General features: G+C 41.8%; 3 protein-coding genes across 4 annotated transcripts; 1 reads left to right on the forward strand and 2 right to left on the reverse strand.

The window, feature by feature from the left end:
• Positions 1–2,305: 2,305 nt before the first annotated feature.
• LOC106093834 (F-actin-capping protein subunit beta) lies at positions 2,306–4,625 on the reverse strand. Its single transcript, XM_013260993.2, has 3 exons — positions 4,565–4,625; positions 4,374–4,496; positions 2,306–4,073 (listed from the first exon to the last, which is right to left on the reverse strand). The coding sequence occupies exons 2-3, from the start codon at positions 4,374–4,376 to the stop codon at positions 3,246–3,248; spliced, it is 831 nt and encodes a 276-aa protein (XP_013116447.1). The 5' UTR covers positions 4,377–4,496; positions 4,565–4,625; the 3' UTR covers positions 2,306–3,245.
• Positions 4,626–8,406: 3,781 nt separating this feature from the next.
• LOC106095280 (double-stranded RNA-specific editase Adar-like) lies at positions 8,407–10,856 on the reverse strand. Its single transcript, XM_013262517.2, has one exon. It carries the CDS (start codon positions 10,726–10,728, stop codon positions 8,587–8,589), a length of 2,142 nt encoding a protein of 713 aa, XP_013117971.2. The 5' UTR covers positions 10,729–10,856; the 3' UTR covers positions 8,407–8,586.
• Positions 10,857–15,681: 4,825 nt separating this feature from the next.
• LOC131995544 (uncharacterized) lies at positions 15,682–25,748 on the forward strand. Of its 2 annotated transcripts, XM_059364283.1 has the most exons (4): positions 15,682–16,081; positions 16,141–16,291; positions 25,494–25,570; positions 25,641–25,748. In XM_059364283.1, exons 1-3 carry the CDS (start codon positions 15,914–15,916, stop codon positions 25,520–25,522), a joined length of 348 nt encoding a protein of 115 aa, XP_059220266.1. In that variant the 5' UTR covers positions 15,682–15,913; the 3' UTR covers positions 25,523–25,570; positions 25,641–25,748. The 2 variants fall into 2 exon arrangements, with proteins under 2 accessions (XP_059220266.1, XP_059220265.1); XM_059364282.1 differs by lacking the exons at positions 25,494–25,570; positions 25,641–25,748 and having other exon boundaries at positions 15,684–16,081; positions 16,141–16,413.
• The last annotated feature ends 1,478 nt before the right edge of the window (positions 25,749–27,226 follow it).

Genomic DNA, 27,226 nt, shown 5'->3' on the forward strand with positions numbered 1-27,226 from the left:
TGGGTCCGCCCACCCCCTAAAAAACGCCCAAAACGAGCATGTATGCCCACCGACACAAAATGGTCATTAAATCAAATCTATGAGGGAGAAGACTATGGGAAAATATGGAGCTTGAATGAAAGATCTTTGACAATAGAGTATGAACCTGATATTCATATAAGGGACCAATCCCTTCAAGCCGACCTAGACAATATGGTACTCTAATGTAACGAGGCCACCTTAGCGTAGAGGTTTGCACGTCCGCCTATGACGCTGAACGCTTGGGTTCGAATCCTGGCGAGAACGTAAGAAAAACCTTCAGTGGTGGTTATTCCCTCCTAATGCTGGCAACATTTATGAGGTACTTTGCCATGTAAAAACTTCTCCCCCAATGAGATGTCGCACTGCGGCACACCGTTCGAACTCGGCTATAAAAAGGAGGCAATGTTAATGGGCCAATTTGCATTTGCAATGAATGGTCTATGTGAGTAGACTAAGAATTTGATATCCAATTTTAGTGCAAAATTCTGGAAACCGCCCAACCCAAGAAAAAACGAAGGTGCTAAGTTCAGCCGGGCCGAATCTTAGGAACCCATCATCAAGGATTCTGCTAAAATTCTATACAAAATAAATTTAGCTGAAGGGCATAATTTTATTCTACATACCAAATTTCTGTCAAACCAGCAAAAATTAAAGCTTCTAAGAACCAAACAAGATGTTCGAGAGACCGGTTTATGTGGGAGCTATTGTATATCAGGTTATAGACTGACTTGGCCCGCACTTGGCACAGTTGTTGCAAGTCGTAACACACCGCATGCAAAATTAAAAATTGCGACTTGTAAGGGCTCGGACTTGGCACAGTTATTGGAAGTCATAACAGAACACTATATGCAAAATTGTAGCTACATCGGAAACAAATTGGGGCTTCCGGTGCTTTAGAAGTCAAATCCTAAGATTTGACATCCTTCTTCATATTGGCCCGGATCGGTTCCGATTTGGATATAGCTGTCATATATACCGATCCGCCGATTTAGGGTATTAGGCCCATAAAAGCCACATTTATTATCCGATTTTGATGAAATTTGGGACAGTGAGCTGTGTAAGGCCCTTCGACATCTTTCTTCATTTTGGCCCACATCGGTCCAGATTTGAATATAGCTGCCATATAGACCGATCTCTCGATTTAAGGTATTGCGCCCATAAAAGGCGCATTCATTGTCCGATTTCGCCAAAATTTGGGACAGTGAGTTGTGTTAGACCCTTCGACACCCTTCTGCAATTCGGGCCAGATCGGTCGAGATTTGGATATAGCTGCCATATAGACCGATCTCTCGACTTAAGGTTTTGAGCCCATAAAAGATGCATTTATTGTCCGATTTTGCTGAAATTTAGGACAGTGAGTTGTGTTAGTCCAGTGGACATCCTTCTTTAAGTTGGCCCAGATCGGTCCAGATTTTGATATAGCTGCCATATAGACCGATCTCTCGATTTAAGGTTTTGGGCCCATAAAAGGCGCATTTATTGTCCGATTTTGCCAAAATTTGGGAGAGTGAGTTGTATTAGACCTTTCGACATCCTTCTGCAACCTGGCCCAAATCGGTCCTGATTTGGATATAGCTGTCATATAGACCGATCTCTCGATTTGAGGTTTTGGTCCCATAAAAAGCGCATTTATTGTCCGATTTTGCCAAAATTTGGGACAGTGAGTTGTGTTAGACCCTTCGACATCCTTCTGCAACCTGGCCCAAATCGGTTCAGATTTGGATATAGCTGTCATATAGACCGATCTCTCGATTTGAGGGTTTGGTCCCATAAAAGCCGCATTTATTGTCCAATTTTGCCAAAATTTGGGACAGTGAGTTGTGTTAGACCCTTCAACATCCTTCTGCAATATGGCACAGATCGGTTCAGATTTGGATATAGCTGCCATATAGACCGATCTCTTGATTTAAGGTTTTGGGCCCATAAAAGGCGAATTGGGACAGTGAGTTGTGTTAGATCCTTCGACACCCTTCTGCAACCTCGCCCAAATCGGTCCAGATTTGGATATAGCTGTCATATAGACCGATCTCTCGATTTGAGGTTTTGGGCATATAAAAGGCGCATTTATTGTCCGATTTTGCAAAAATTTGGGAGAGTGAGTTGTGTTAGACCCTTCGATATCCTCCTGCAACTTGGCCCAAATCGGTCCAGATTTGGATATAGTTGCCATATAGACCGATATCTCGATTTAAAGATTCGGCCCCATTAAAGGCGCATTTATAATCCGATTTCAGTGACATTTGATACAGTAACTTATGTTAGGCTTTTCGACTTCCGTGTTGCATATAGTTCAAATCGGTTTATTTTTAGATATAACTACTTAAAAGACCAGTATTTTCTTACAAACAGTTGAACAATGACTTGTACTTATAAGTATTTTGTCCAAATCTGGGCATGGGTCATTAGGTATGCATTTTTCACCGGATTTTGACGAACGCTGGTTTACATATATACCCGAGGTGGTGGATATCCAAAGAACTTAACGTCTTTTTACTTGTTATACATAGTATTTTCAACTTCTAAGTTCCAAATCTCCTTATATTAATTTCGAATAATTAGATTTTGCGATTTTTTACATTTGGTTTTTTAAGTGATCTTCAAAAAGGCTTCAATGAGGCTAAATTACTTGAATTTTGAAAATAAATTAAAATTAAATCAGCCCTCTGTTGCATCTAAAATAAAAAAAAAAATCACCTTTCTTGCCCAATTCACCATTCGACATTTATAAAAATCCTTATTTACGAAATCCGCACGACACAAAACACTTTAGTTATTTTCTATTGCAGTAACACACTTTTTTTTAGTTTTGTTTTATTATTTATATATTGAATCATTATACGTCTAGACTATTATGCTTTAAATATGTAACTAGGCCTATATGTAGTTTCATTATCATTCTGCTTTGTGATCGGTTGTAATTGATTTTCCTAAAATGTTGTATAAAAAAGAAAATGTTTGAAAATGATTTTGAATAACGCCTTAATGCCCAGTCAAAATGTGATCTTATTAATACTTTGTTTACATAAAAAATAATAACATATTTATCAACTTGGTTTCAATAAATTGTTTCTTTTTTGTTTGTTGTTGTTGTTGTTTTTGTTTATATTATACTACCGCCGCCGTGCTACTTCCCGACTCTCCCGCTTCTTTAAGGTTTGGGCTGTAGTAGTTTTGTATGGGGGTTACTCGTTTGATTTGTTTGGTTCTTGGAACCGTATTTACTTTCAGTTCGATTCAGGCTTTACATTGCGTCTAAGAATGGCTTGGGCCAGATCTTGCTTCATGGCCACTTGTTGTCGTTGGTCGGCCAAGGGTTGTGTGCTTCGCAATCCATTAACAATGTCTTTGGTCTTACCAAAGTAGATTTCGTTCAGGGTGTTGCGGATTTTATTCTCCATTTCCTCTACCATGCGGCCAATGTTGGCAATGTGGGGCGAGGACTCGCCGACATTGGCATCCTGTTCGGTTTGACGCGTTAGGGAACCGCCTAGGTTCATAGTGCCGGAGCCTTGTTTGTTCGTTTGCAGCCACAGCATGGCAGTGGAGGTGAGTTTGTAGTGGGCATTGCGGCCAGTTGGTTTCTCCTGCACCTCAACTACATGAATGGAGTCCCAACAGCCGCGTATCTTTTTACTGCCGTCGCCGGCTTTTTTGATAAGTATAACGGCAGCAAATCCATGGTCCAAGTCCCACAGGTAAACCGAAGACACACCACCCTCGTAGTACATTTCGCGATACTGATCGAAGGCATAGTTTGCTTCAACCTCTAGTTTGCGCAAACGTTCCGAAGGCATTTGCCCATCTTCGAGCGGGGGGTAATAGGTGTTGGACCAAGGCGACCTGTACGAGTCCCCGTCACGGTTGTAGTCACACAGTAAGTAGTCTTTACCATGCTCTTTATCCTTGGCAATCTTCAATGGCTGGTCCACCGACGAGAGCAGGTCCTCACATAGGTCGGGTGCCAAATCGATGAGGTCACTTAAGTTCTTTTCAATTTGTTGGGGCGGCAGGCGACGCATCAAATCCAAAGCACAATCCATTTGTAATTCCGACTAGAAGAACAGAAAAACAGACACACATAAGAATAGACATTTAACCACAGAGTTTGACGGCATTCAAAATATTGAGATGGTGACAAAACAAGCCACTGAATCATCTTCTGCATACCCACATCACCAGGGTACTGAGGGAGGAGTGCCGCCCGCTACACGCGGTTTGTGAAGAACAGCAGAGGGACTACTTTAATCGCACCCATCGAACCCCTTGTTATTTTTAGAAACGTTGGAGTTTTTATCTTTTCTAAATCAATTGAGGTGTGTGTTTGCCATCCCTCCGAAACATTTATTACTCACCATTTCTAGGCTGTTGTTAGCTTCTGATTAGCTTTGTACTTCACACACTTCAAACAACTATTTTCGATGTGGTGCACTTGTAAGGCTTTTTCGCAGGTGTTTGACCACTGTTAAATGATGTTTCTGTAATTGGCAAGTGTATAAAATTACAATAGAAAAATCTTTTGTTTAGTAGAAAAAAAAAACTTTACTTTTGCTAATGGATGGATGGGCTCTGTCATTTATTTGACAACCTCGCACATCAGAGCTAAAGCTTAGCTGTAGACGCCGTTAGTTTTTAATGGGCGAAATCAGCTAAGCCAGCGTTGCCACTTCGTTTCGTTTAAAGGAATTGGGGAATTGACTGTTGCGTTTAAAAAATAAATGTTTAAAACAGTGTTCACTAAAGAAGGTTATGTCCAAAGATTTTAAACCCTGTTTACACTGCTCTTTGAATTTAATGGATCAATCATCTGTTTCCCTTCGTAAAATCAGCTGACGAAAGCCTTAAATCCAGATTTAATGAGCAGTGTAAATGGGGGTTTAGGAATTTTACAAGATGGTCAAACTGTTGGATCTTCTTTTTACTAAGTCGCACAAAAAAGGTTCATGCGTGTGTGAAAGTGTTTTTTTTTTTACTTACTTGCGGTATGATGTTAAGATTTTGTAATTTTTTCATTAAATAAAAACTAGTCCTTTAAACTTACCACAAACGGTGCCTACATGGCAGCTGGTTGTACACACCGGTTTGACCCGATGGAACCCTCATCGGCAAGGGCTGCCGCCTCAGTGTACGGCACTGAGAGGGAGAGGCACATCCTGGAGTGCCTTCTCCGGACGCTTCTGGTCCGTGCCGGGATTGAAAAAACCCCGGACCCTGGTTCTATTCGATTTGCCAGAACAGCCTCCATCATCGGTCGGTGTCGGTGAGGTGTAACCGGTGCGTGGAGTGGGTACATTTCCGATCTTGCTCTGGCCTCACTTCACTACGGGAATATAGTCATACTGGTTTTGTTGTTGTTGTTGTAGCAGTGTGTTATACACTAAGGTGGCAGCCCTTGCCGATGAAGAACTCCATCGGGTCAATCCGGTGCGCACAACCGGCTGCCCAGCCAGTGCAGGAAAGTGTAACGTTTTTGCAGCTAAACTGCAACGAACTCCGTGGCAAGATCGATGAGATTGTGGATTTCATGAGTCGGGGAGATATATTGGTCGCAGCGATTCAGGAGACAAAGCTGACCAACACCTGCAGCTTTCACAGTTGTCACGGATACAGATCGCTCAAAGAATGGAGGTAGGGGATTGGCCTTCGTGATACACCATCCCGTGCAATATAGACTCATCTCGCCTGCACCTGGCGCCAGTGACCCCTACGTGGAGTGCATGGAGATAGCAGTCAGGTCCGGTACTGCCGAGATAGAGCTATACAATGTGTACATACCGCCGGTTGGTAGCTGTGTCCCGATTAATGGCCAAGCTTACAACCCCGACATAAGTGGGTTACTATCTGGCCATTATCGTCTGGTTCTAAGGAACTTTAATGCGCATCACACTTCATGGCATTCTCTTCTAGGTAACGACCAGCGTGGCATAGCTTTGGCAGAGCAGATTGAAAGGTCCACGTTTTGCACGGTGATTGAGGATGCCCCCACTAGGACGACGAGGAGGTGCAGCAGCTCGCCAGACATATCCATTGCATCCCCTGATCTCCTGTGTGACGTATCCTGGCAAGCCGTCATCTCTTTGGGGTCAGACCACCTCCCCATAATTCTCACCATCGACCGACCACCCGACTTCATAACCTCTGAACGCGGGACGTTTATCAATCAGAAGAGTGCCGATTGAGCTGGCTTCAGAGAGTATACCAAACGCCGCTTCAGTGAACTGACGATCCCTCAAATGTGAAAGTTGCCGAGAGGAAATTCCGAGACAGCCGTTTTATACCAGACGGTCGAATACCCCAAGTGCGGTCCATTTTCCCGGCGCAAGCAGTGATACTTGCAGACGAGCGTGATGGGATTCGTGGTATGGACCCCACTAACCCTAGAATCAGCGAGCTAAATCTGGAAATAAACAGGGTAGCCAACGAACATAAGCGGAATTTGTGGCTGAAACACTTGGAGCAATGTAACTTAGGCACCGGTGTAGGCAAACTGTGGTCTACTGTTAAGTCACTCTCGAACCCCGGTAGACGGGAATTCAGTCACTTTTGGCGAAATAACCGTGACTGATCCGAAAAGATGCGCCAGGTTGTTCAACCGTCAATTTATTGTGCATCCCAAGAGTGACAGGGCAAGGAGGAGAGCCATTCGCCGTATTCGTGGTCTCCGAGCCGATGAACAGCCATCATAATTTACCGTGGGCGAAGTTACGAATGTCATCCGTGGCGCCAAATCACCGAAGGCGTTGGGCCCCGACGAAATCTCTACATTGATGCTGAAGAATCTGGATTCACCTGGAGTTGAGTACCTTACTACTTCTCAACCTGTCTTTGAACACTCTTATAGTTCCTGATGTCTGGAGTGGAGTGTGAGTGAGTGGAGAGAGTGATCCCGCTACTGAAGCCTGGAAAAGACCCGAGTTTGGGGGAGTCGTACAGACCGATCTTCTTTCTCTCACCAGTGGCAAAGACGCTTGAGGCATTACTCCTCCCGAGCCTCGTAGGAGAATTTCCATTCGCCCAGCATCAACATGGATTTCGGAGACTGACCAGCACAACGACAGCTTTGCATGAATCCCATGGCAGCCGGTTGTATGTACCGGATTGACCCGATGAATTCCTTCATCGGCAAGGGCTGCCGCCTCAGTGTACCACACACTGCTACTACTACAGCTTTGCATGCCATCACCACACACATTTGCCGTGGCTTCAATCAGCCCAGGCCATGTGATAGAAGGGTCCTTGTGGCACTGGACCTATCGAAGGCATTCGACACGGTCAGCCATGCCAAATTATTTGAGGACATCGCCAACACGTCCCTCCAGCCAGGCCTGAAACGCTGGGTCGCGAATTATCTGTGTGGTCGCCAGTCATTTGTGGAATTCAGGGATAAGAAATCAAAGCACCGTAGATTTAAACAGGGAGTTCCCCAAGGTGGGGTGATATCTCCGGCAATGTTTAACCTCAACCTTTCCTCCATTCCACACCCTGCAGACGGCATAGAGATCGTATCATATGCGGACGATTGTACGATCATGGTATCAGGCTCCCTACTTATTGTTGACATCTGCGATAGGTTGAACGTCTACCTCAACGAGCTTGCCTCATATTTCGCTGCAAGAAATCTGAAGATATCCGCCACCAAAGCTTCAGCCACACTGCTCACTACAAATACGCGTGAGGTGAATACTGAGCTGACTGTGATGGTCGATGGAGAAATGATTCCGACCATCAAGTGTCCCCAAATACTTGGCGTCACATTTGACAGCTCTTACACATTCTCCCCACATGCCACTGCAATTTGCGATAAAGTCAAAAGTAGAAACAAGGTCCTCAAGTCACTTGCTGACAGCACTTGGGGTGCCGACAAAGAAACCTTGTTGACCACGTACAAAGCAATTGGCCGGTCTGTGGTTAATTATGCAGCGCCAATGTGGTCTCGTCAACTTTGTGACACGCAGTGAAATAATATTCAGATCCTACCAATGCGAAGACATAACTACATGCTGTCTAAGCAATGTAGTTGGGGTCGAGCGTCGGATCTTGGAGCAAACGGCCCGTCACAATAAGGAATACAAGTGCAATCCCACAAAATCCATGCATTTGGGGCGCTGGGCCAGTAGCCAGCCCCCGGAAAACTATGAGAACTACTATGAGAAACAAAGGAATAGTAAAAACCGATCGCCCCAACGTTGACGACCAACGCAAAAAGGACCATGATTTGCTGATATGCATATGTCCGGTGCGGTATACGCGCTGGCGGATGTATTAGAGAAATACAAGGCAGATATAACCGCCGTACAGGAAGTGCGATGGACTGGGAATGGCGTCATGGCCATAGTCATAACCAATTAAAGTAAAGTAAGTAAGGACAAATACGGGCTCTAGCTCACATAATGTAAAATTACCACTTTTATTCTTTGTCAATTTTTCAAATTTTGTTTCTTATTCTATACATACATATATGTAATTGAAAATTTGTATATAGTATTAACAGTTGTTTCGTAGATCATAATACGCGAATAGAAGGTAAATGGCAATTAACTTGCTGTTCAAGTTAAACATTTCAAGAAATTATTCCCCAATAACAAATTGGTCTTGTTCATATGGCTTTTTCAGCCAATTGCCTAGATCTTCACGTCGAAATGCCATATATAATTCCCGCTTGGCCGTCTGATAGTCAACTGCTTGGGCTTTGGTCTCTCCATAGTCCGTAGTTAGGTTTCCCTCGCGCAATCCAGCCAGCCTTTTGATCAGAGATTCAAATCTTTTAAAGAACATTTGCTTTGTTAAACGCGAAGTTTGATCGTTAATCGTTGTGCCAGTCAACGAATTGACCACCTCCACTTCGGTGTCGCCTATGGTCCAATTAATACCGAAATTTGGTGCTTTTGCCTGATTGCGAAGTTCCGATGAGGTAAGCTGAGCTAAAAGTGGTTTATTCAAGTGGTAGGGTGGTGGTAGATTTTGTATGGAACTCTCAATGCGACCGCAGATAGCACGATACATATGTTCGGGATGCAAAAGACTGCCCAGCACAATGGAATGCAAATATACGGGCTCTATAATACGGGACAAGAGAGCTCCTTGTATGCCAACAATGTTCCAACGGGCAATCTTATCGGAGCAGGACATGGTGCGTAGCCGTTGACCTTCCAAAACTCCATCCCATGTCTGTATTCCAACACTAGTTTTAACCGGTATAGTGCCCTCACCTGACTCGATTTTGGTGCGCAGCTGACCACGCGCCTTTCTATTCGGATGATTGTCTATGCTCGATGCCTTTTGATGCGGACTGAAAATACGGGCATCGCCACAAGGCGCTGTGTTTATGTACAAATGGAAATGTATGCCCGGTTTCAACTTGTAGGGGTATTGAGCGTTTCGATGGTTTCTCACAAAAATCGATTGGTTTGCTGTTGCCTGGCTGAAGTGCAGTTCCAATTGTGAGTAGACAAATTTCATGAAACAACGCCGTGATACAATTTCGGCGTGAGAATCGTTAAGCACTGATCCATTAATGCTTATATGTTCACCACCAACGCATTTGGTGCCAGTGGTAATTGAAATGATTTGAGCTTCATTAAAATTCATATTCCTGGTCATAACAATACCGGCCAAAACTTTGCGTCGGGCATAGGCTTCTTGTTGCTTCATAATTTCATCAAACTTCTCCAAGACTAGGCGGCCAATAGTATCGGCATGTACCTGTGGCAATTCCAGAGACGCAAATTTATCATCCACAGACAAAGAGATTTTCTTGGCAGGCTGTACCATAGGACTAAAGGACATGTTGCAGAGAGATGCTAATGCAGCCTTGGCAGCAGCATTTTTTGCTAATTTTTTGGAGGATCCAATCCCATAGAATTGGCTATTATTGACATCGACACTGACCTTGAAGCTGGTGTTGCCTACCGCTGGTGTTAGATTTAAGTATTCGAAATGTATATCTGAAAACTTCTCGTATAGAAGAGCAATGGGTGACTTTTCCGCAAGATTCTTTTCCGATATTTTGGAAATTTGAACTTCGTTTTTAACAGGCGTAGAAATTTTATTAACTGCTGCTGCTGTGAAAAGATTACCTTCCCTCAAAACTGAGGCAGCTGCCTCTCTGCGGGCAGCCTTTTTGCTGTTTCCTTGTCCCATATACTTTTTGCCATCGACTACCACGGACACTGTGAATTGGGGAGCATGTGATGGGCCTGACTGCGATTCCAAGTTGTAAACCAAACCACTTCGCATTTCATTCAATATTGTTAAGGAGTTCTTTGTGGCAGCCTTTGAATCTTCGCTGCTTAGTTTAGATACCTTCTTGGGCACTTGTGAATAGTTGGTTCCCTCATAACGTCGTTTTAATGCTCTGACTGGACCATGACCATTCGTGTCCATCCGTGGTGTTTGGTCATCATTGTTGGACATTTCTACATCCATGCCATTGTTATGGTCCAATTGTTTATCGGAGGAGTTATTTAATGTGGGAATTTTAATATTTTCCAGAGCTCTTGCGGCTGCTCGCATACGAGCAATTCTTTTTTTTCTTCCCTCTCCTTCATATTTCTGCCCATCAAACTGTACGGAAATCTTAAATATTGGTGCATGCGGTGGACCAATCTGTGATTCCAATTTGTAGAGCAGGCCGCAACGTATCTCATTCAACTTGGACACTGGATTTGCTTGCGGCATCACGTTCTCGTTTAGAATATTTGGATCCTTCATCGCAACAAATTAGTGCTTATTTATATATTTAATTAGACCTCTAAGCCGGCGTTCCTAACACATTTTATAAATTCGTTTGTTAAGAAATAAAAATAAAAGTATTCTAAATATCTGTTTATATTATATGACTACCTGGTGATTAAGTACCCACCCATTGAAAATACAATTTTGGAAAGCGTCACTAATTTCAGCCCTGCGATGGTCATTGGCCGTCAATACACAAAACCGATCAAGGTAGGGCTTGTTTTAAGCTATGTTTACATTGGCAAAAAAAATTATTTCGCATATGACAAATCAATTTCTGTACATCTTTAAGTTCGCCAAATACGATAAAGGTGATGTTATTTCATCCAACTTGTATCTAGACACAAAACTATATACATATATGAGAATACATAAGGAAAGTCTACAGGATAGAGAATGTGGCAACACATATGTAACGCACATATCGTGTGATTGCAACTAAACAATTTTTTATACGTAAAGCCAAGGCGGATTTATAAAGGTGATTTCACGCGAACAGCCGTTAACAGCTGGCCAGGTTTGACAGTGTTAAGATGACAGATTTTTATTCGCATTCTCTTTGTTGTTATCTTCATTCTCTGCTCATGTACGCACACACACACGCACACAAATTTCTTTGCGTGTATTAGCAAAAGTACAATACAATCAGTTTGGTGACAAGATGGCAGATTGCACCATATAATTGTGGTTGTTGTACAAATGAGACCACCTTTAATTGTTTCGCCCGTTTACCGGATCCAGATTTAATGAGCAGTATAAACGGGGTTAAGTACTGATTTCGACTTTTCGCCCAAACAACTGTCAAAACGCACTATAAATAAAATGGTGAAAAAGAAAATGCGGGGTTCACTAAAGAAGGTTAACTCACTTGCCCAGCTGATAGAACGGTCCAATTCCAGAGTTGTATCCAAATCCCACTAGAACGTCAAATGCTTGGTTTGGATTCCAAAATTTGTTAACATTTTGGTCCCTTTTTTCATATTTTAATTGTTTTAATTTATAACTTACACGTTTATAATCATAAATCTTTCAATCTAGTAGCAGGATTCACTAATAGAAGGTTAGGTCACATGCAAAACACAAAGTGGATAGGCCCCATAAACATCATTAAGGATGTCAAATCTGACGATTGAAAATGTCATCATATAGGAGAAAACGTAAACAAAGAATGAATGTAAAAAGAGAACAAGTTGACATCCTCAATGCCAAGTACTGCCAAATATTAAAAAAAAAGTATATCGGCTGATCGCTTGGCTTAACCTTATTCAGTGAATCCTGATCTAGTAGCTGCTACTATGATAATTCAAATCAAAACTAGAATGCCAATTAAGAAGTGTTCAGAAATTCTGCAGCCTAAAGACCTGGGTTTGCTCTCGTAAACATACCATAAATGTAGGAAAACGTGTCAGCTGTTTTGTTTTGATTTATGAAAACGCATGCAAACGATTACCGAACGTCTGTCGACCGTAAACGGGAAGTAGAATTCAGTAAAAACAAAATTTTACGTTGCGTTTTGTGTCAGGTGATAAAATTTGAAGTTTGAAGAAATTTCAAAAGCAAAAATTAATGTTTAGAAAACTATTCTCTTTCTCTGTGGCATTTATTACAATTTATTGTTAATAATAAAGGTTAATTGGGTAGACGATCATGAAAAGGTGGTCAGTCTGACCTGTTGTGAAAAAAGTGTGACATATGCGATAACAAGAAATTACAAGAAGAGAGTAGGGGTAAGCGCCAATACGGCACTGTCGTATTCGCTAATCCATGTTATCACTATGTCTTGAAACTGAGCTCTATTCAGGGATTCCACACACTCCTCCACGCACTTCGATCTCACTGTACTAGAGTCCACGGCCTTGAGGGCAGCCATAAACACATACTGATTTCGACCCGGAACGCAATGATTATAAGCACCACATCAGTTGAAACTCTGAACTCTTAAGCTCAGCTGAGAGCTACCGGGCGAGTTCACAGTTTCCGATTAGTGAAAGGCTTTGTATACGAAGTAGCTGCAATTGAAGTCGCGGACAATCAGCGGTATAGAAGGGAGAGTCTCTGTGAGAGGCCGGACGGCAACGGCTCTTTCTTAAATACTGAGTGCCTAATGGCCATAACGTTCCCGTGGCGATCAGTGAACGGAATGAGCATGAAGAGAATTCTACCTCCACATACAAATTTGGCTACAACAACAACTGATTTCGAAAACTGTTATTCCATTCCCAGAATTTATTTTGCGTCTATCGTAATGGCACATAGTTCTCCCGGAAATGTGTGTGTCGCAGTATAGTCCCGACTGGGTTGGGACTCCTCCTCAGTCTGCCACCGCATCCATGGCGTCCAGAAGGGAAACTTGGCCGTATTCTGTTTCCCCGTGCGGCTCAAGGCGGTGACAGTCGACCCATCTCCTCGTTGTTAAATGGCCTCTCAATATTCGAGAAGACCGCCATTGGGTACTCCTTCAGTTGGAGGGACGTCTCAACTTCACGCATCACTGCGTGGAGCGCCGTCTTCTCCTACCTGTTCTCCCCACATTCAAATCCTTTTTTTGGTAAAAAAAATTGTTTTGTTTGAAATGTAAATGCTATGTTTGGTAATAAGCATAAATGCTTCTTTACATTTACGATACAATTGTTCTACATTTACATTACATTTACAAGAGCATAACCAGGCCTTAATAGATAAAATCTATAACACACACAAACAACGAAAAATGGCTCGAACTATTAACATACTCAAAATCATACAAATTTTATTACAATCGTTTGTTATGTGTGCGCTTAGTCGGCGTTCGAAATGGCTGCCGGTTAGCTGTGGAGAGACAATCAGGGCTAGGGGCCTCAACCCGCCAAATCAAACCCTGCACACAAACATCGAAAATGAGGGGGCACTGTTTTATTCACAAACTTTACTGACTCATAATTACACACAAGGGAAAACATCAACACAGAGATCTTGGTGGAAGGATCTCACGCTAGCCCACCCAACCATGGTCCAAAAAGTCCGGCACATTAGATTATGTTGGACCCCGTACACCACACCTACGAAATCACACACTTACCACATTACTCCGCCCCCCCGAATTTATAAATTTACCAACACATAACTTTTTCTACTATAAACTAAGACATATCAAAATTTATTAAGATTTTTATGGGTTTGAAAATTAAAGATTTTAAATTTAATATTCCTTTTTTTTTTTTTTTTTATTTAACTTTCACTTACAATAACTAAATACTCAACACAAAAAAAAAATAAAGAACAATACTGGTTAATTAGAAACTTTTCGGCTCACTCATTATAAGGCGAGACACAAACGATAACCTTTATCCCTTGGCCTAAGACGCTGCCCAATTGGCGCGAATTAACAACTTGACCTATCTCCTAAAAGAGCTCTCTTAAAAGACCTTTTCTGCCCTTAGTTTGCTGCAGAATCAAATTACAACCAAAAGACCGGGAATTTGGTAATCCTCCTGGCTACCTTAAGCCTTATTATACGCAAATCCAAGTATTATTCTCTTCACACTTCTTTTTTTTTTTATCGTTACGCTATTTCCCATACATATTTAACACTAGATATCAATTATTTGTTTGTTTTATGATGAAAACTAATCGAATTTTTTTATTTTTTTTTTTTTGTTACCTCTCTTTTAGGTTTTTGGACGGCTGCCAGACAATATTAAAATCTCGCTTATGGGGACTTCACAGATATAGGACACAGACATAAATTGGTAAGACACAGCTTTTACCTTGATTCCGTTAACACATTGATTACAGATTGCCTTTTATTTCTTGTTTCAGGGCTGTTTATATATGGATGATCGCAGACAAAATCACACGGCTGCAGCACCTGGGTCAGGCCTCTTCAGCTCGAAGCTTACACAGCACAACCCTCTCAAGCTGAGAAATTTCGCAGCCGCCAACAATCAGGCACAGTAAGCTCGGAAAATTGGGGCTCACTGGAGAACTTTTCCACCAATAAAGATTTCGCACTGGCCCCCTTATGCGTAGGTTGGCAGTGCTTATCGCCACTACAGGAATCAATTTATTTAAATGTATTTACAGCAAAACACGATCAAAATAAAGTTGTTAATGATGTTCAATATTCTATTTGCCTTTACTGACACTGACAACACAGATATATTTCAATTAAATACACCGACTTTTTTCTTAAATTCACAGAACTAAGTTCGCACTATTACGTCTCCTTGGTTAATCGCTTCTCTCTCTCGCCCTGGCCAGCTTATATAGGCCCATTTTCCTCCCGCCAAATGCCAATTTTCCAAGATCGACCATTTTCCTCTAACTTTCTTTATGCCGCATTTTCATTCTTTCTCCAAAATAAACAAATTTCCTTTGCGGCCCTCTTCTCAAAGACAGGGCCGGTATTAACTATTGTGAATGCCCATTCGGAATCAACTCTGATGCCTCCCCATTTAAATAAACGGACCAACGACTTATCGGACAGATTGTCATATCTGACGGATTCCATACATATCTAAAGTCAAACACCCACTTCCATTAAACGTAATGGAAAATTAATAACGCCAAATGCGCTACGCGTTGTAGGAAAATACCTATCAAATCATTAGTCCTGGGTTCCATGAGCAAACATGTCGCTGCGAATATAAATGACATACAAATGCAATGTAATTTGTCCCGGTGTAGAAGAACTCGTCAGCGCATGATTTCGATACGTGTTGTATCGTCCAATGGTATGCGGATGATTATCATTGGAAAATTTCGGTTCTAAAGGCCTGATTCAGAACAACGTGTAACATGCCGAAGCGACATGTCGCTGCTTCCATGACCCTAGTACCAACCCTGACTTACGCCTGAGTACACGCATGTGCCGTACCATACGTTGAACACTAACTATGGCCAACCCTGTCAACCATTCATTGGACATGTGCAGCCAACCTAAGCCATTTCCGCAAAACCTCACACGCCACCACCGCGACAAACCCCATACCGCTGACGAAAATTTCCATCCCATTGGATGAATATATAAAAAAACAAAAGGTGCCAATCATCGTCTGTTCCACCAAGGCAACAAGGTGGTGGCGTGTGTAGTGGAGACCAAAGGCGGTATCATAGAAACCCCACTCTTTGGTATTAGGCCACCCACCCCCCTTATCGGCATGACTCCCCTTCTTCTGCCTTCATGCTGTTGCCGTTCGCCCTACTGTGGCCTGCAACAAAACGTCGAGTCCGGCGAGGCATCGATGCCGAAATCGACGTGCAGGGCAATCCATCGAGCAACGTGGGGAACTCCCACACCCTGACTTGTCTCATGCCGGGCTCTACGCCGCATATGGAGGAAGGGAAAAAGGTAAGTATATTGATACCTCATCACGAATAAGAGTGTAATTGTCTCTCCTTACTTCACAGGTATGCAATAAAGGTATAAATGCCTTGACGTCGCCGTGTCTTTGTAGTCCACCTGATCATGTCCCCGTACATATATATCCAGGCACATATCGCCCATGCGAGCCTGTCGCATCACACGGCTGCCTCAAAGGAATGGCTGTCCACGACGCAGGTAACCGCCAATGTGGCCTTGGTGTAATGTAAACGTCCTGTAGTACATCTAAGTGTATGTGTGTTTACCCCTTTGTAAATCGTGCAAATATCAAAATAATAATATCCCGAACATGCAATATATCATGTGGTCTATTCTCCTTATCCATCCCAAACCATTCCGAATCGAATCAGACATGAATGTATTCAGGAGTATGCAAATGAATCCACTGCTTTCGTAGGGTATTTGTGATGTTAAAGACTCGTCATTAGGGGATAATAATATTAAAGCGCAGGAAGTGTCATGAAATGCCCAGCTGGCCATAAAAAGGATATGTATAAACGCATGCAAGTGCGAGTGTGTGTATGTGGAACTGCTTCGGCCAAACAGACCAATAATCGAATAAAAAAATAGCAAAGGTGGTATAATATGAAATTTGTTTGATATTGTTGTTGCCATATAAATCTTATGGAACATTTATGGCTAGCGCCCTTAGTTCAACCGCGTTGCCAGTTGACAAAAAATTGCATTACGGAAGCTACTTTCAATGGCAATTGCTAATACCAGTCGCTACAAATGGGATCTTTTGCCACCACTTTCTGTAGTTGCTCTGTTTTATCAGTAAATACGCGGTGAAACTAAAAATGAAATTATTTGTCTCTTTCCCTTTTTGGTTCAAATTGTTTGTCTGTCAGTCACAAATGTGTTGGTGTTTGCAGACTTCAATATGGTCAAAATCCCCACAAATCAACAGTGTCTGATGTAAAAAAAAAACAAATGGAGACAAATCCACGTCCAGCCCGGGTTATGCATGTGCAACCAAAACAACACCGCAGCATAATCTTGAAGATCGTTGATAGTGTGGAAAATTTTTAACACAAAGACAAAATAAAAACTAGCGGGTGATAAATGAAGAAAAAGGGAATCACAGGCCATTGATCATCGCCAGACGTGTCTATTTCCATTATACGGACGGCAACAAATATAAATATACATCTAGTAGGCAAGCTCTTTTAGTGTAAAAAAAAAACAATTACTTGATTTGAAGAAGCATCGAAGAGGGAAGCAAATGTGACTTAAACTGATCATCTGCACCGTTGGTTTATCTATTTGGTGTCGTTGTTTACTTATTTATTTTCACATTTTCTTGCTGCGGGGCTGCCAAAACGCCATGGCCGACATCAATTGAGAGAAATTGCATTCGTCTATTTAATTAGGTCATTGCCGACGTTGGATATTACAAGAAAAACACAGGTAATAATCTCCTTGAACGTACAGGCTAGCCTTCCTATCGCTGTGATAGACCATCTGATTGATGTGGCTGCGAAGTTCGTCATAATGTATAACGACGGGTAGCTTCTCGTGAATTATATCCACGAACACGACAAAAACTGTATATGTGCAACCAGGTCCTATCCGTTGGTCATGATTCCTAGTCATCAGGATGCCCGTACAAATACTTCAACAATTGGACGTCAGGCTGCAGGTAAAAAAAAAACTCGCATAGTTATAGTTGCGTAGAAGTGTGTAACATCGTGTGTGTGTCTGCCCGGTCCGACAATGCCAGCATCTGGTGCAATTAACGGTATTAACGAAATAAGGCAAAGGTGGTATACTGACACCCCACAAAGTATGTATATTAGATGGATCGTTGGAAATAAAAAAAATCATGTTCCTCCACGTTGCATCACAGCAGAGTGGTAAATACTTGCATGTAGGTATAGCATTCGTTCACATGAATTCCAAATACTAAAGTTCCAACTGTTCAAAAAATAATACTTTCCCATTACCGGGCTTACATATAAAACTGACTGATAGGTTTTGTGTTATCCAGATTAACTACCGTATTTTGGCGAACGTGGCATGCGTTACGTTAAGCCAAAAATAAAATCTCGGGGAAATTTTTGACTGGCACAAGCCAGAAATGATATGTAAACTTGATAAATATTGGTAAAATTGATCGGATCGGAAAAGTTGTTTGAAGGGGTAGAATTTTATTGAAATGATATCGTGAAACCTGTTGCAACAATGTTATTGGCATAAAAAACTGTTGCATGCGCCGTTGACATGGCAGAGCAACTATAATTGAGTTCCATGAGATCAAATAGCATGAACAAAAAAAAAATTAAATCAAACTGGGAAATTTTCCCCAGTTCCATTCAATATCAGCGTTCTCAAGCATCAGCCAATACGAAAAATCGTAAAAAATATATACAATTCGACTCAGACATGAAAGTTCTATATACCTTTGCCTAATGCCAACACAATTGAGGTGGGATGGTGATCTATAGTTGACCTATAAATGAAGTGTCCCACGACGTCTTACCGAATCTAGAGAGATCCAACGTCGTTGTAGTGGCTACCTATATATCATTTATCTGTCCCTGTCCAGTTGGACTGGTGCGAAATCAACCCCTAATTGAAGTAGTAACTTTCGGCATCATATAAGGTATGATCTTAAACACCAAAAAAAAATTTAGGAAACCCGTTTTAAGGAAGAAAGACACGATCTTGTGTGAGAGTATACCTGTTGTTAAGGGGGAAATTAATTTCGTTTACTAGTGAACTCTATCTTTTCAAATCTTTTACATGGCATACCCCAATGGGTTTCCCATTTAAGTCTTCAAGAGAATACATGTTGTTTCCTATGGGTTTGACAATGCGACATTTTATAAACTTTCGAGCGAATTTCGCATTAAAGTTTTTTCCAAAATCACTCAGGACATTGTTTCTCTTGTATACTTCCTGGCCAGGTGTAAAGCTGATTACTCGCGCTCTTGCATTGTATCTTTTTGCACTTTGTTCATAGGCTTGATGCATATTTGCCTTTATCTTTTCGCGAATAATTTCCATTTTGTCCTTTCGATTCGTTTGTGATATCTCATGATCAGTCATTGAGAGCAACTTTTTGGCCAGTTTATAATCGGAGCCATGGGTGTACATATTAAACCCGAACAAAGCGAAGAATGGAGTTACTCCAGTAGCACTATGCACCGATGTTCTTAGGGCACATTCGATCTCTGTTAGATAGAGATCCCACTCCCGATGATCTTTTTCCAGGTACGCTCTTATGGCAGCGAGGACCGATTGATTTACGCGTTCAGACGCGTTAGATTGAGGAGCATATGGAGCGGTTTGCATATGGTTTATTCCATATGTGTCGATCATATCCTTGAATGCCTTTGAAATGAATTGCGCCCCATTGTCGCTGTGTACTGTCTCCGGTACACCAAACTTTCGGAAAATATCTTCTACCAGAAACTTTACTACATTGGAAGCCGTCGCCTCCCGCATCGCTTTCAAAAAGGTAAATTTACTAAAATGATCTATAACGATAAATATGAAAGCGTTGCCGCTTTTAGATCTTGGGTATTTACCTAGGAAATCAATGTAGAGTTTTTGAAACGGGCGTTCGGTTATGACTTCATTTCCGATTGTAGGCAGTGTGTGTTCGTTCACAGATTTAGTTTCTTTACATACAGTGCAGTTCGAGACGTACTGGCGAACTTGTTTTGCCATCTGGGGCCAATAATATTTCTCCTTTAATCGATAAAGAGTTTTGGCTATGCCACCATGCGCGGAAGTAGTTTTGTCATGTGCTTCTTCGATTAATCTTTGGGTAAGTGATTCAGGTACCCATAATTTCCATTGAAATTCTTGACAAAAATCATCATTTGAGCTATGCCCCTTTTTTAAAATCATGTTGTCGATGATGCGTAGATCTGGTAGCTGTTCCTTGTGCCTCTCAATCTCTTCTCTCAGTGCCTTGTATTCATCACTCTCGAACTCTAGCCTCTCGAAATCGAATACCTGGTCCATTTCTATCTCGTCAGCGGTTGGCAAACGAGAAAGCATATCGGCCACTATGTTGTCCTTACCTTTACGGTGTTCAATATTGAAATTGTACCCTTGGAGTTGCAATGACCAACGAGCTAAACGGCCACTAAGGTCTTTTAGGTTCATTAGCCACTGCAAACTCGCATGATCCGTGATTACGGTAAACTCCATAAGTTCAACATAGGGCCGGAATTTTTTTATTGCCATAACTGCTGCCAGGCATTCTTTTTCGGTGACACTGTAGTTCTTTTGGCACTGATTGAGTTTTTGCGAATAAAACGCAATCGGGTGTTCCTCCCCTTGGCTGTTCAATTGGAACAGTACCGCACCAATTCCATACTCCGAAGCATCACATTGTATATAAAATTGGTTTGCAAAATCGGCATGGCGCAAAACCGGGGCAGAGGTAAGAGCCTTTTTCAGATTTTCAAATGCCTCTTTGGCTTTCTCATTGATGGTAAACTTTACAGATTTCTTTAGCACATCTGTTAGGGGGGCCGAGATGGTTGCGAAGTCCTTTATGAATCTTCGGTACCAGCCAGCTGTACCAAGGAAACTTCTTACCTCTCTGGCACTTTTGGGTACTCTAATTTTTCGAATTGCCTCGATTTTCTCCGGATCGGTTCGCAAAACACCTTCCCCTATTATGAAGCCCAAATATTTTAGTTGCCGAAAACAAAACTGTGACTTTTTTAAGCCGATTGTCAACCCAGCTTTCTGTAGACATCCAGCTACCTCTCTTAGGAGCCTCAGATGCTCGTCGAAGTTGCCTGAGATGATCAGCAAGTCGTCCAAGTACACGAAGACATTCCCTTTCAATCGCTGAGGAATGACTTTGTCCATCAGACGGCATAATCTTTGTGCGGCATTGCACAAGCCAAACGGCATCACACGGAACTGGTACAATGGACGACCGGGGACCGTAAAGGCAGTATATGGCTTGCTATTTTCATCGAGCTGTATTTGCCAGAAGGCATATTTGAGGTCCACACTGCTTATATAGTGGGTCGCGTCAATACGGCTTAAAATACCATCTATATTTTGCAGTGGGTACGCGTCTTTTACTGTCAGCTTGTTAAGTTTTCGGGCATCAAGGCAAAAGCGGTTTTTGCCGGGCTTTCGTACAACGGTGGTTCGGTTGCTCCAGGGGCTTTCGCTCTCTTCAATCACGTTTAGAGCAAGCATATTATCGACCTCCTGGTAAGTTATCGCTTGTACTGCTGGAGACATCGGGTAGTGGCGATCTTTGACGGGCTCTGTGCCTTCAATCAACTTGATGGTGTGTTTTTCTAACGTTGTGCACCCTAAACCATTCTTCTCGTACGTACTGAACGCCTCTATAACCTCATTTAAACGGGTGGATTGTTCAGGTGATAATTCATGAGGGTTCAATTTATATTTCGCATCAGCGCTAGTAATTTCTTCGGTGATTTTCTCAATGTTTATTTCCGAAATACCCATTATATCGGGAGCTAATTGGAACAGACGCCAAAAATCAATACCCAGGTATAAATTTTGCTCCAAGTCGGGGCATAGACACAAATGCATCTCTTTTGTATTCTCTTGGTATCTAACTGAGACTTTTATTTTCCCCAAAACTCGGTAGTGTTTTCCACCAGCCGCGGTAACCCTGCTCGAGAGAGGTATAATTGGAATATCTAGTTCCTCGACGATTTCCCTGCAGTTTTTACCCAAAATGCTAACCGTGGCACCAGTATCTAATAGACCTTTAACCATTTTTCCCTCAATACAAACTTCCGCGAAAACTCTAGGATCACTTGGGGCTTTCATAGCTTTAGTTATTGAATCTATTAGGAATCTCCTTTGTTGCCGCCACTCTTTGGACTTTTCCCGTAATTTGGCAATCTTCTCGGGTACTGCTCGAGTCTCAGAATTAAATATTCTTTCTCTTACTCGCTCATAGTTCTGTGTACGCTGCTCCAGTGGGACATAATGCCTCTCTTCGGGTGTAAAATTTTGTAAATTAACCTTAATACTATCCTTAACTCTACGATCTTCATTATTGTTTACAATCTCTACGACTTTATTATCTAATTCTTTTGTTCTCTGGGGTTCTCGTGCGGACGTGGTTCCCCTGTACTCCCCACGCCCTTCCTCTGGTTTCCCAGTTGGCAAACGGGGCATCTGGGAGTCACAGTGTCGGGTTTTCCACACTTATAGCAAAATAATTTTCTAAAGTCCGCTGGGCAATCCATGAATAAATGGCCTGCCTCCCGACAGTTCCAGCATGTGACACGGGTCTTCTGCTGTGGGAAACAAAGAGCCGACACATTCTCTTCTAACTCAATGGGAGTGTCTCCTTCGGGCCGATCAAATCCCTGGTCACAAATCTCATTAACCTGCCTTAAGGGTCGTTGTGGCACCGGCATGGGTCTATTTTCTCGTCGTGGAAAATTTCGCTCGGCCTCAATGCATTCGATACGTAATTGTTCCACGGAGGATATCGTCATTTGATACACATGACGCTTGATATCCTCCCTGATGTTACTTTTCAAGATCTTAATCATCTCGTACTCGTATATGGGTTGCATTAAGCGCGAGCGCAATAGTCCCATTTCGTGAAAGTAAACATTTACTGCCTCATTGTGCCTCTGTTTCCTCTCAAGCAAGTCCCTTAATATGTCGAACTTCGACTGGGGTGTTTGATATTGGCTAAGCAACGCGTGTTTCAAACCGTCCCAATCGGTATTCATGTTATTCTGCCTATGGAGCCAATACCATTCTCTGGCTTGCCCAGAAACTAAAAATGAGAAATCTCTCAATACTTCAGCCCATGGTATGTCATACTGGGTTCTCATCTGCTCCAATCTGTAAATAAAATCATTCACCCTAAGATCTCTGGGATCACCGCTGAAATTGAGACCCAATTTATCAACTCTTATTCTGAGTGGCTCATTTCTAATCATAGAATACGAAGCTTGGCAATTGTCTGAAGAGGATGTTTGATTTGAGTTCCCAAACTGTATAATCGGGTAAGGATCGATATTCGACGAAGAACGCCTAGAATTATTTGGAACTCCCATGCCAACCTGCTGAGTTGTCTGGTTATTGGACACGGGTATATTCTGTATCGAGGGTGCCGATACTTGTTTGCGGACAACCTGGGACAATTCGTTCAGCCCTTTCGTCAGAGAATCTATCATCTTGCGAACATCTGCCATTTCATTTCTTACCACGTCTTTGACGTTTTCCTCAAGTGATCTCTGAATTCGCCCAGTCTCATCTAGAACCAAATCCCGAACACCTGGCGGAAAACCTTCGTCCGCGTCATTATTAGACCCTCCATTATTACTTGTGGATGGAGCTCCATTATTGTTCGTGGATGGGCCCGCCACATTCGCGTTATCTGGTTCCCTTCTTATTATGGAATTGGCCAGGTTGATGAACTGAAACCCATTCATATTAGTATTGTCTTCTGCCATTTCGTCTTCGAAGGCTAATCGCCTTTGCTTTCTTGTTCTGGTGTTATAAATGGACCTATTAAAGTCGAATGATTCGTTTCTCACTCTCTTATATTTCTTCTTAGAGCGTGTGTTATAGCTCATGACTCCAATTACCGATCAATAATGAAACTCGTAGACTGACGAGTTAATTTTTTCCCAATATTTGTTATTACTTAAAAGTTAATAAATATTCACAAAAATGTTTTACAGAACAAATATTAATTAATCACGAACATGAATTAAATTACTAATACATAAGACATAAACTACCATTTGTTAATAAAAGATACAGCAATTTTAATTTTATTTGACAATCAAAACATTAAAATATGGGGGCATTGTATTTTCAGAAGCAGTGTGGATTTCTTATGTGGTTTAATTTTCAGAATTCGGTTATAAATTACAGCGCCCTCTATTGAGGTGCATCGATGTTTTCCTAGACATTTGTATAACAAGCTAACGATGACATAAAACCAACACAAACATAACTTCACTGTCCATGACATTTATTTTTCCCTACGGGAAACAAAACAAAAGCTCCTGGCTTACGGTACTCGCAATACAACTGACTTTCGTGTAAGTCCCACGAAACGGTTATTGCACTTTCCCTAACTTGAAGTTATCTTTTGTCTATATTGATAAATAATCTATTGACTCTAAAACTATACATCAAAAAAAAAAACTGGACGCGTACAATACAATCGTTGTCAAGTATCTAATCAACGAGCTATTACACGTCCCGTAGTTGAAAATTGGAGAAAATATTCTCTTTAACCTATTGAAACAAAATATTGCACTTCAAAATCACTTGCCTTAGGCAAGGTTGGATGCAATACAAAATCACAGACTGTTAAAGATTCTAAACTATTTCCTTTTGGTCTATTTCTTATCTATTTAGTATTCTATTGCTATGTGCGTCGATCTCATTGCACAGATTCCCTTAACCCGCTATCACAGTGTTCAAAGGCGTCAGAATAATCGCCATTTTACAATGCGCATCAGGTACATTCTTACTTTTAGATTGGGCGCCATCTCTGTTATGTGTGCGCTTAGTCGGCGTTCGAAATGGCTGCCGGTTAGCTGTGGAGAGACAATCAGGGCTAGGGGCCTCAACCCGCCAAATCAAACCCTGCACACAAACATCGAAAATGAGGGGGCACTGTTTTATTCACAAACTTTACTGACTCATAATTACACACAAGGGAAAACATCAACACAGAGATCTTGGTGGAAGGATCTCACGCTAGCCCACCCAACCATGGTCCAAAAAGTCCGGCACATTAGATTATGTTGGACCCCGTACACCACACCTACGAAATCACACACTTACCACATTACTCCGCCCCCCCGAATTTATAAATTTACCAACACATAACTTTTTCTACTATAAACTAAGACATATCAAAATTTATTAAGATTTTTATGGGTTTGAAAATTAAAGATTTTAAATTTAATATTCCTTTTTTTTTTTTTTTTATTTAACTTTCACTTACAATAACTAAATACTCAACACAAAAAAAAAATAAAGAACAATACTGGTTAATTAGAAACTTTTCGGCTCACTCATTATAAGGCGAGACACAAACGATAACCTTTATCCCTTGGCCTAAGACGCTGCCCAATTGGCGCGAATTAACAACTTGACCTATCTCCTAAAAGAGCTCTCTTAAAAGACCTTTTCTGCCCTTAGTTTGCTGCAGAATCAAATTACAACCAAAAGACCGGGAATTTGGTAATCCTCCTGGCTACCTTAAGCCTTATTATACGCAAATCCAAGTATTATTCTCTTCACACTTCTTTTTTTTTTTATCGTTACGCTATTTCCCATACATATTTAACACTAGATATCAATTATTTGTTTGTTTTATGATGAAAACTAATCGAATTTTTTTATTTTTTTTTTTTTGTTACCTCTCTTTTAGGTTTTTGGACGGCTGCCAGACAATATTAAAATCTCGCTTATGGGGACTTCACAGATATAGGACACAGACATAAATTGGTAAGACACAGCTTTTACCTTGATTCCGTTAACACATTGATTACAGATTGCCTTTTATTTCTTGTTTCAGGGCTGTTTATATATGGATGATCGCAGACAAAATCACACGGCTGCAGCACCTGGGTCAGGCCTCTTCAGCTCGAAGCTTACACAGCACAACCCTCTCAAGCTGAGAAATTTCGCAGCCGCCAACAATCAGGCACAGTAAGCTCGGAAAATTGGGGCTCACTGGAGAACTTTTCCACCAATAAAGATTTCGCACTGGCCCCCTTATGCGTAGGTTGGCAGTGCTTATCGCCACTACAGGAATCAATTTATTTAAATGTATTTACAGCAAAACACGATCAAAATAAAGTTGTTAATGATGTTCAATATTCTATTTGCCTTTACTGACACTGACAACACAGATATATTTCAATTAAATACACCGACTTTTTTCTTAAATTCACAGAACTAAGTTCGCACTATTACGTCTCCTTGGTTAATCGCTTCTCTCTCTCGCCCTGGCCAGCTTATATAGGCCCATTTTCCTCCCGCCAAATGCCAATTTTCCAAGATCGACCATTTTCCTCTAACTTTCTTTATGCCGCATTTTCATTCTTTCTCCAAAATAAACAAATTTCCTTTGCGGCCCTCTTCTCAAAGACAGGGCCGGTATTAACTATTGTGAATGCCCATTCGGAATCAACTCTGATGCCTCCCCATTTAAATAAACGGACCAACGACTTATCGGACAGATTGTCATATCTGACGGATTCCATACATATCTAAAGTCAAACACCCACTTCCATTAAACGTAATGGAAAATTAATAACGCCAAATGCGCTACGCGTTGTAGGAAAATACCTATCAAATCATTAGTCCTGGGTTCCATGAGCAAACATGTCGCTGCGAATATAAATGACATACAAATGCAATGTAATTTGTCCCGGTGTAGAAGAACTCGTCAGCGCATGATTTCGATACGTGTTGTATCGTCCAATGGTATGCGGATGATTATCATTGGAAAATTTCGGTTCTAAAGGCCTGATTCAGAACAACGTGTAACATGCCGAAGCGACATGTCGCTGCTTCCATGACCCTAGTACCAACCCTGACTTACGCCTGAGTACACGCATGTGCCGTACCATACGTTGAACACTAACTATGGCCAACCCTGTCAACCATTCATTGGACATGTGCAGCCAACCTAAGCCATTTCCGCAAAACCTCACACGCCACCACCGCGACAAACCCCATACCGCTGACGAAAATTTCCATCCCATTGGATGAATATATAAAAAAACAAAAGGTGCCAATCATCGTCTGTTCCACCAAGGCAACAAGGTGGTGGCGTGTGTAGTGGAGACCAAAGGCGGTATCATAGAAACCCCACTCTTTGGTATTAGGCCACCCACCCCCCTTATCGGCATGACTCCCCTTCTTCTGCCTTCATGCTGTTGCCGTTCGCCCTACTGTGGCCTGCAACACGTTTAAGGCTCTATTGCACGGTACACGTATAGTTGTAAATATCATGCGTTACTAATGAAACTAACATATGGCAATCACTTTTCGAAATCCCGGTACGGGATAGCTATGAGAACCACACAGGCTGAAACTTTGAGCTCCGATCTCTGATTTTGACAGAGAGTGCACTCAACATTTTGTTGTTGGGCA

Source organism: Stomoxys calcitrans, chromosome 3, assembly GCF_963082655.1.
Source record: "Stomoxys calcitrans chromosome 3, idStoCalc2.1, whole genome shotgun sequence".
Lineage (NCBI taxonomy): Eukaryota > Metazoa > Arthropoda > Insecta > Diptera > Muscidae > Stomoxys > Stomoxys calcitrans.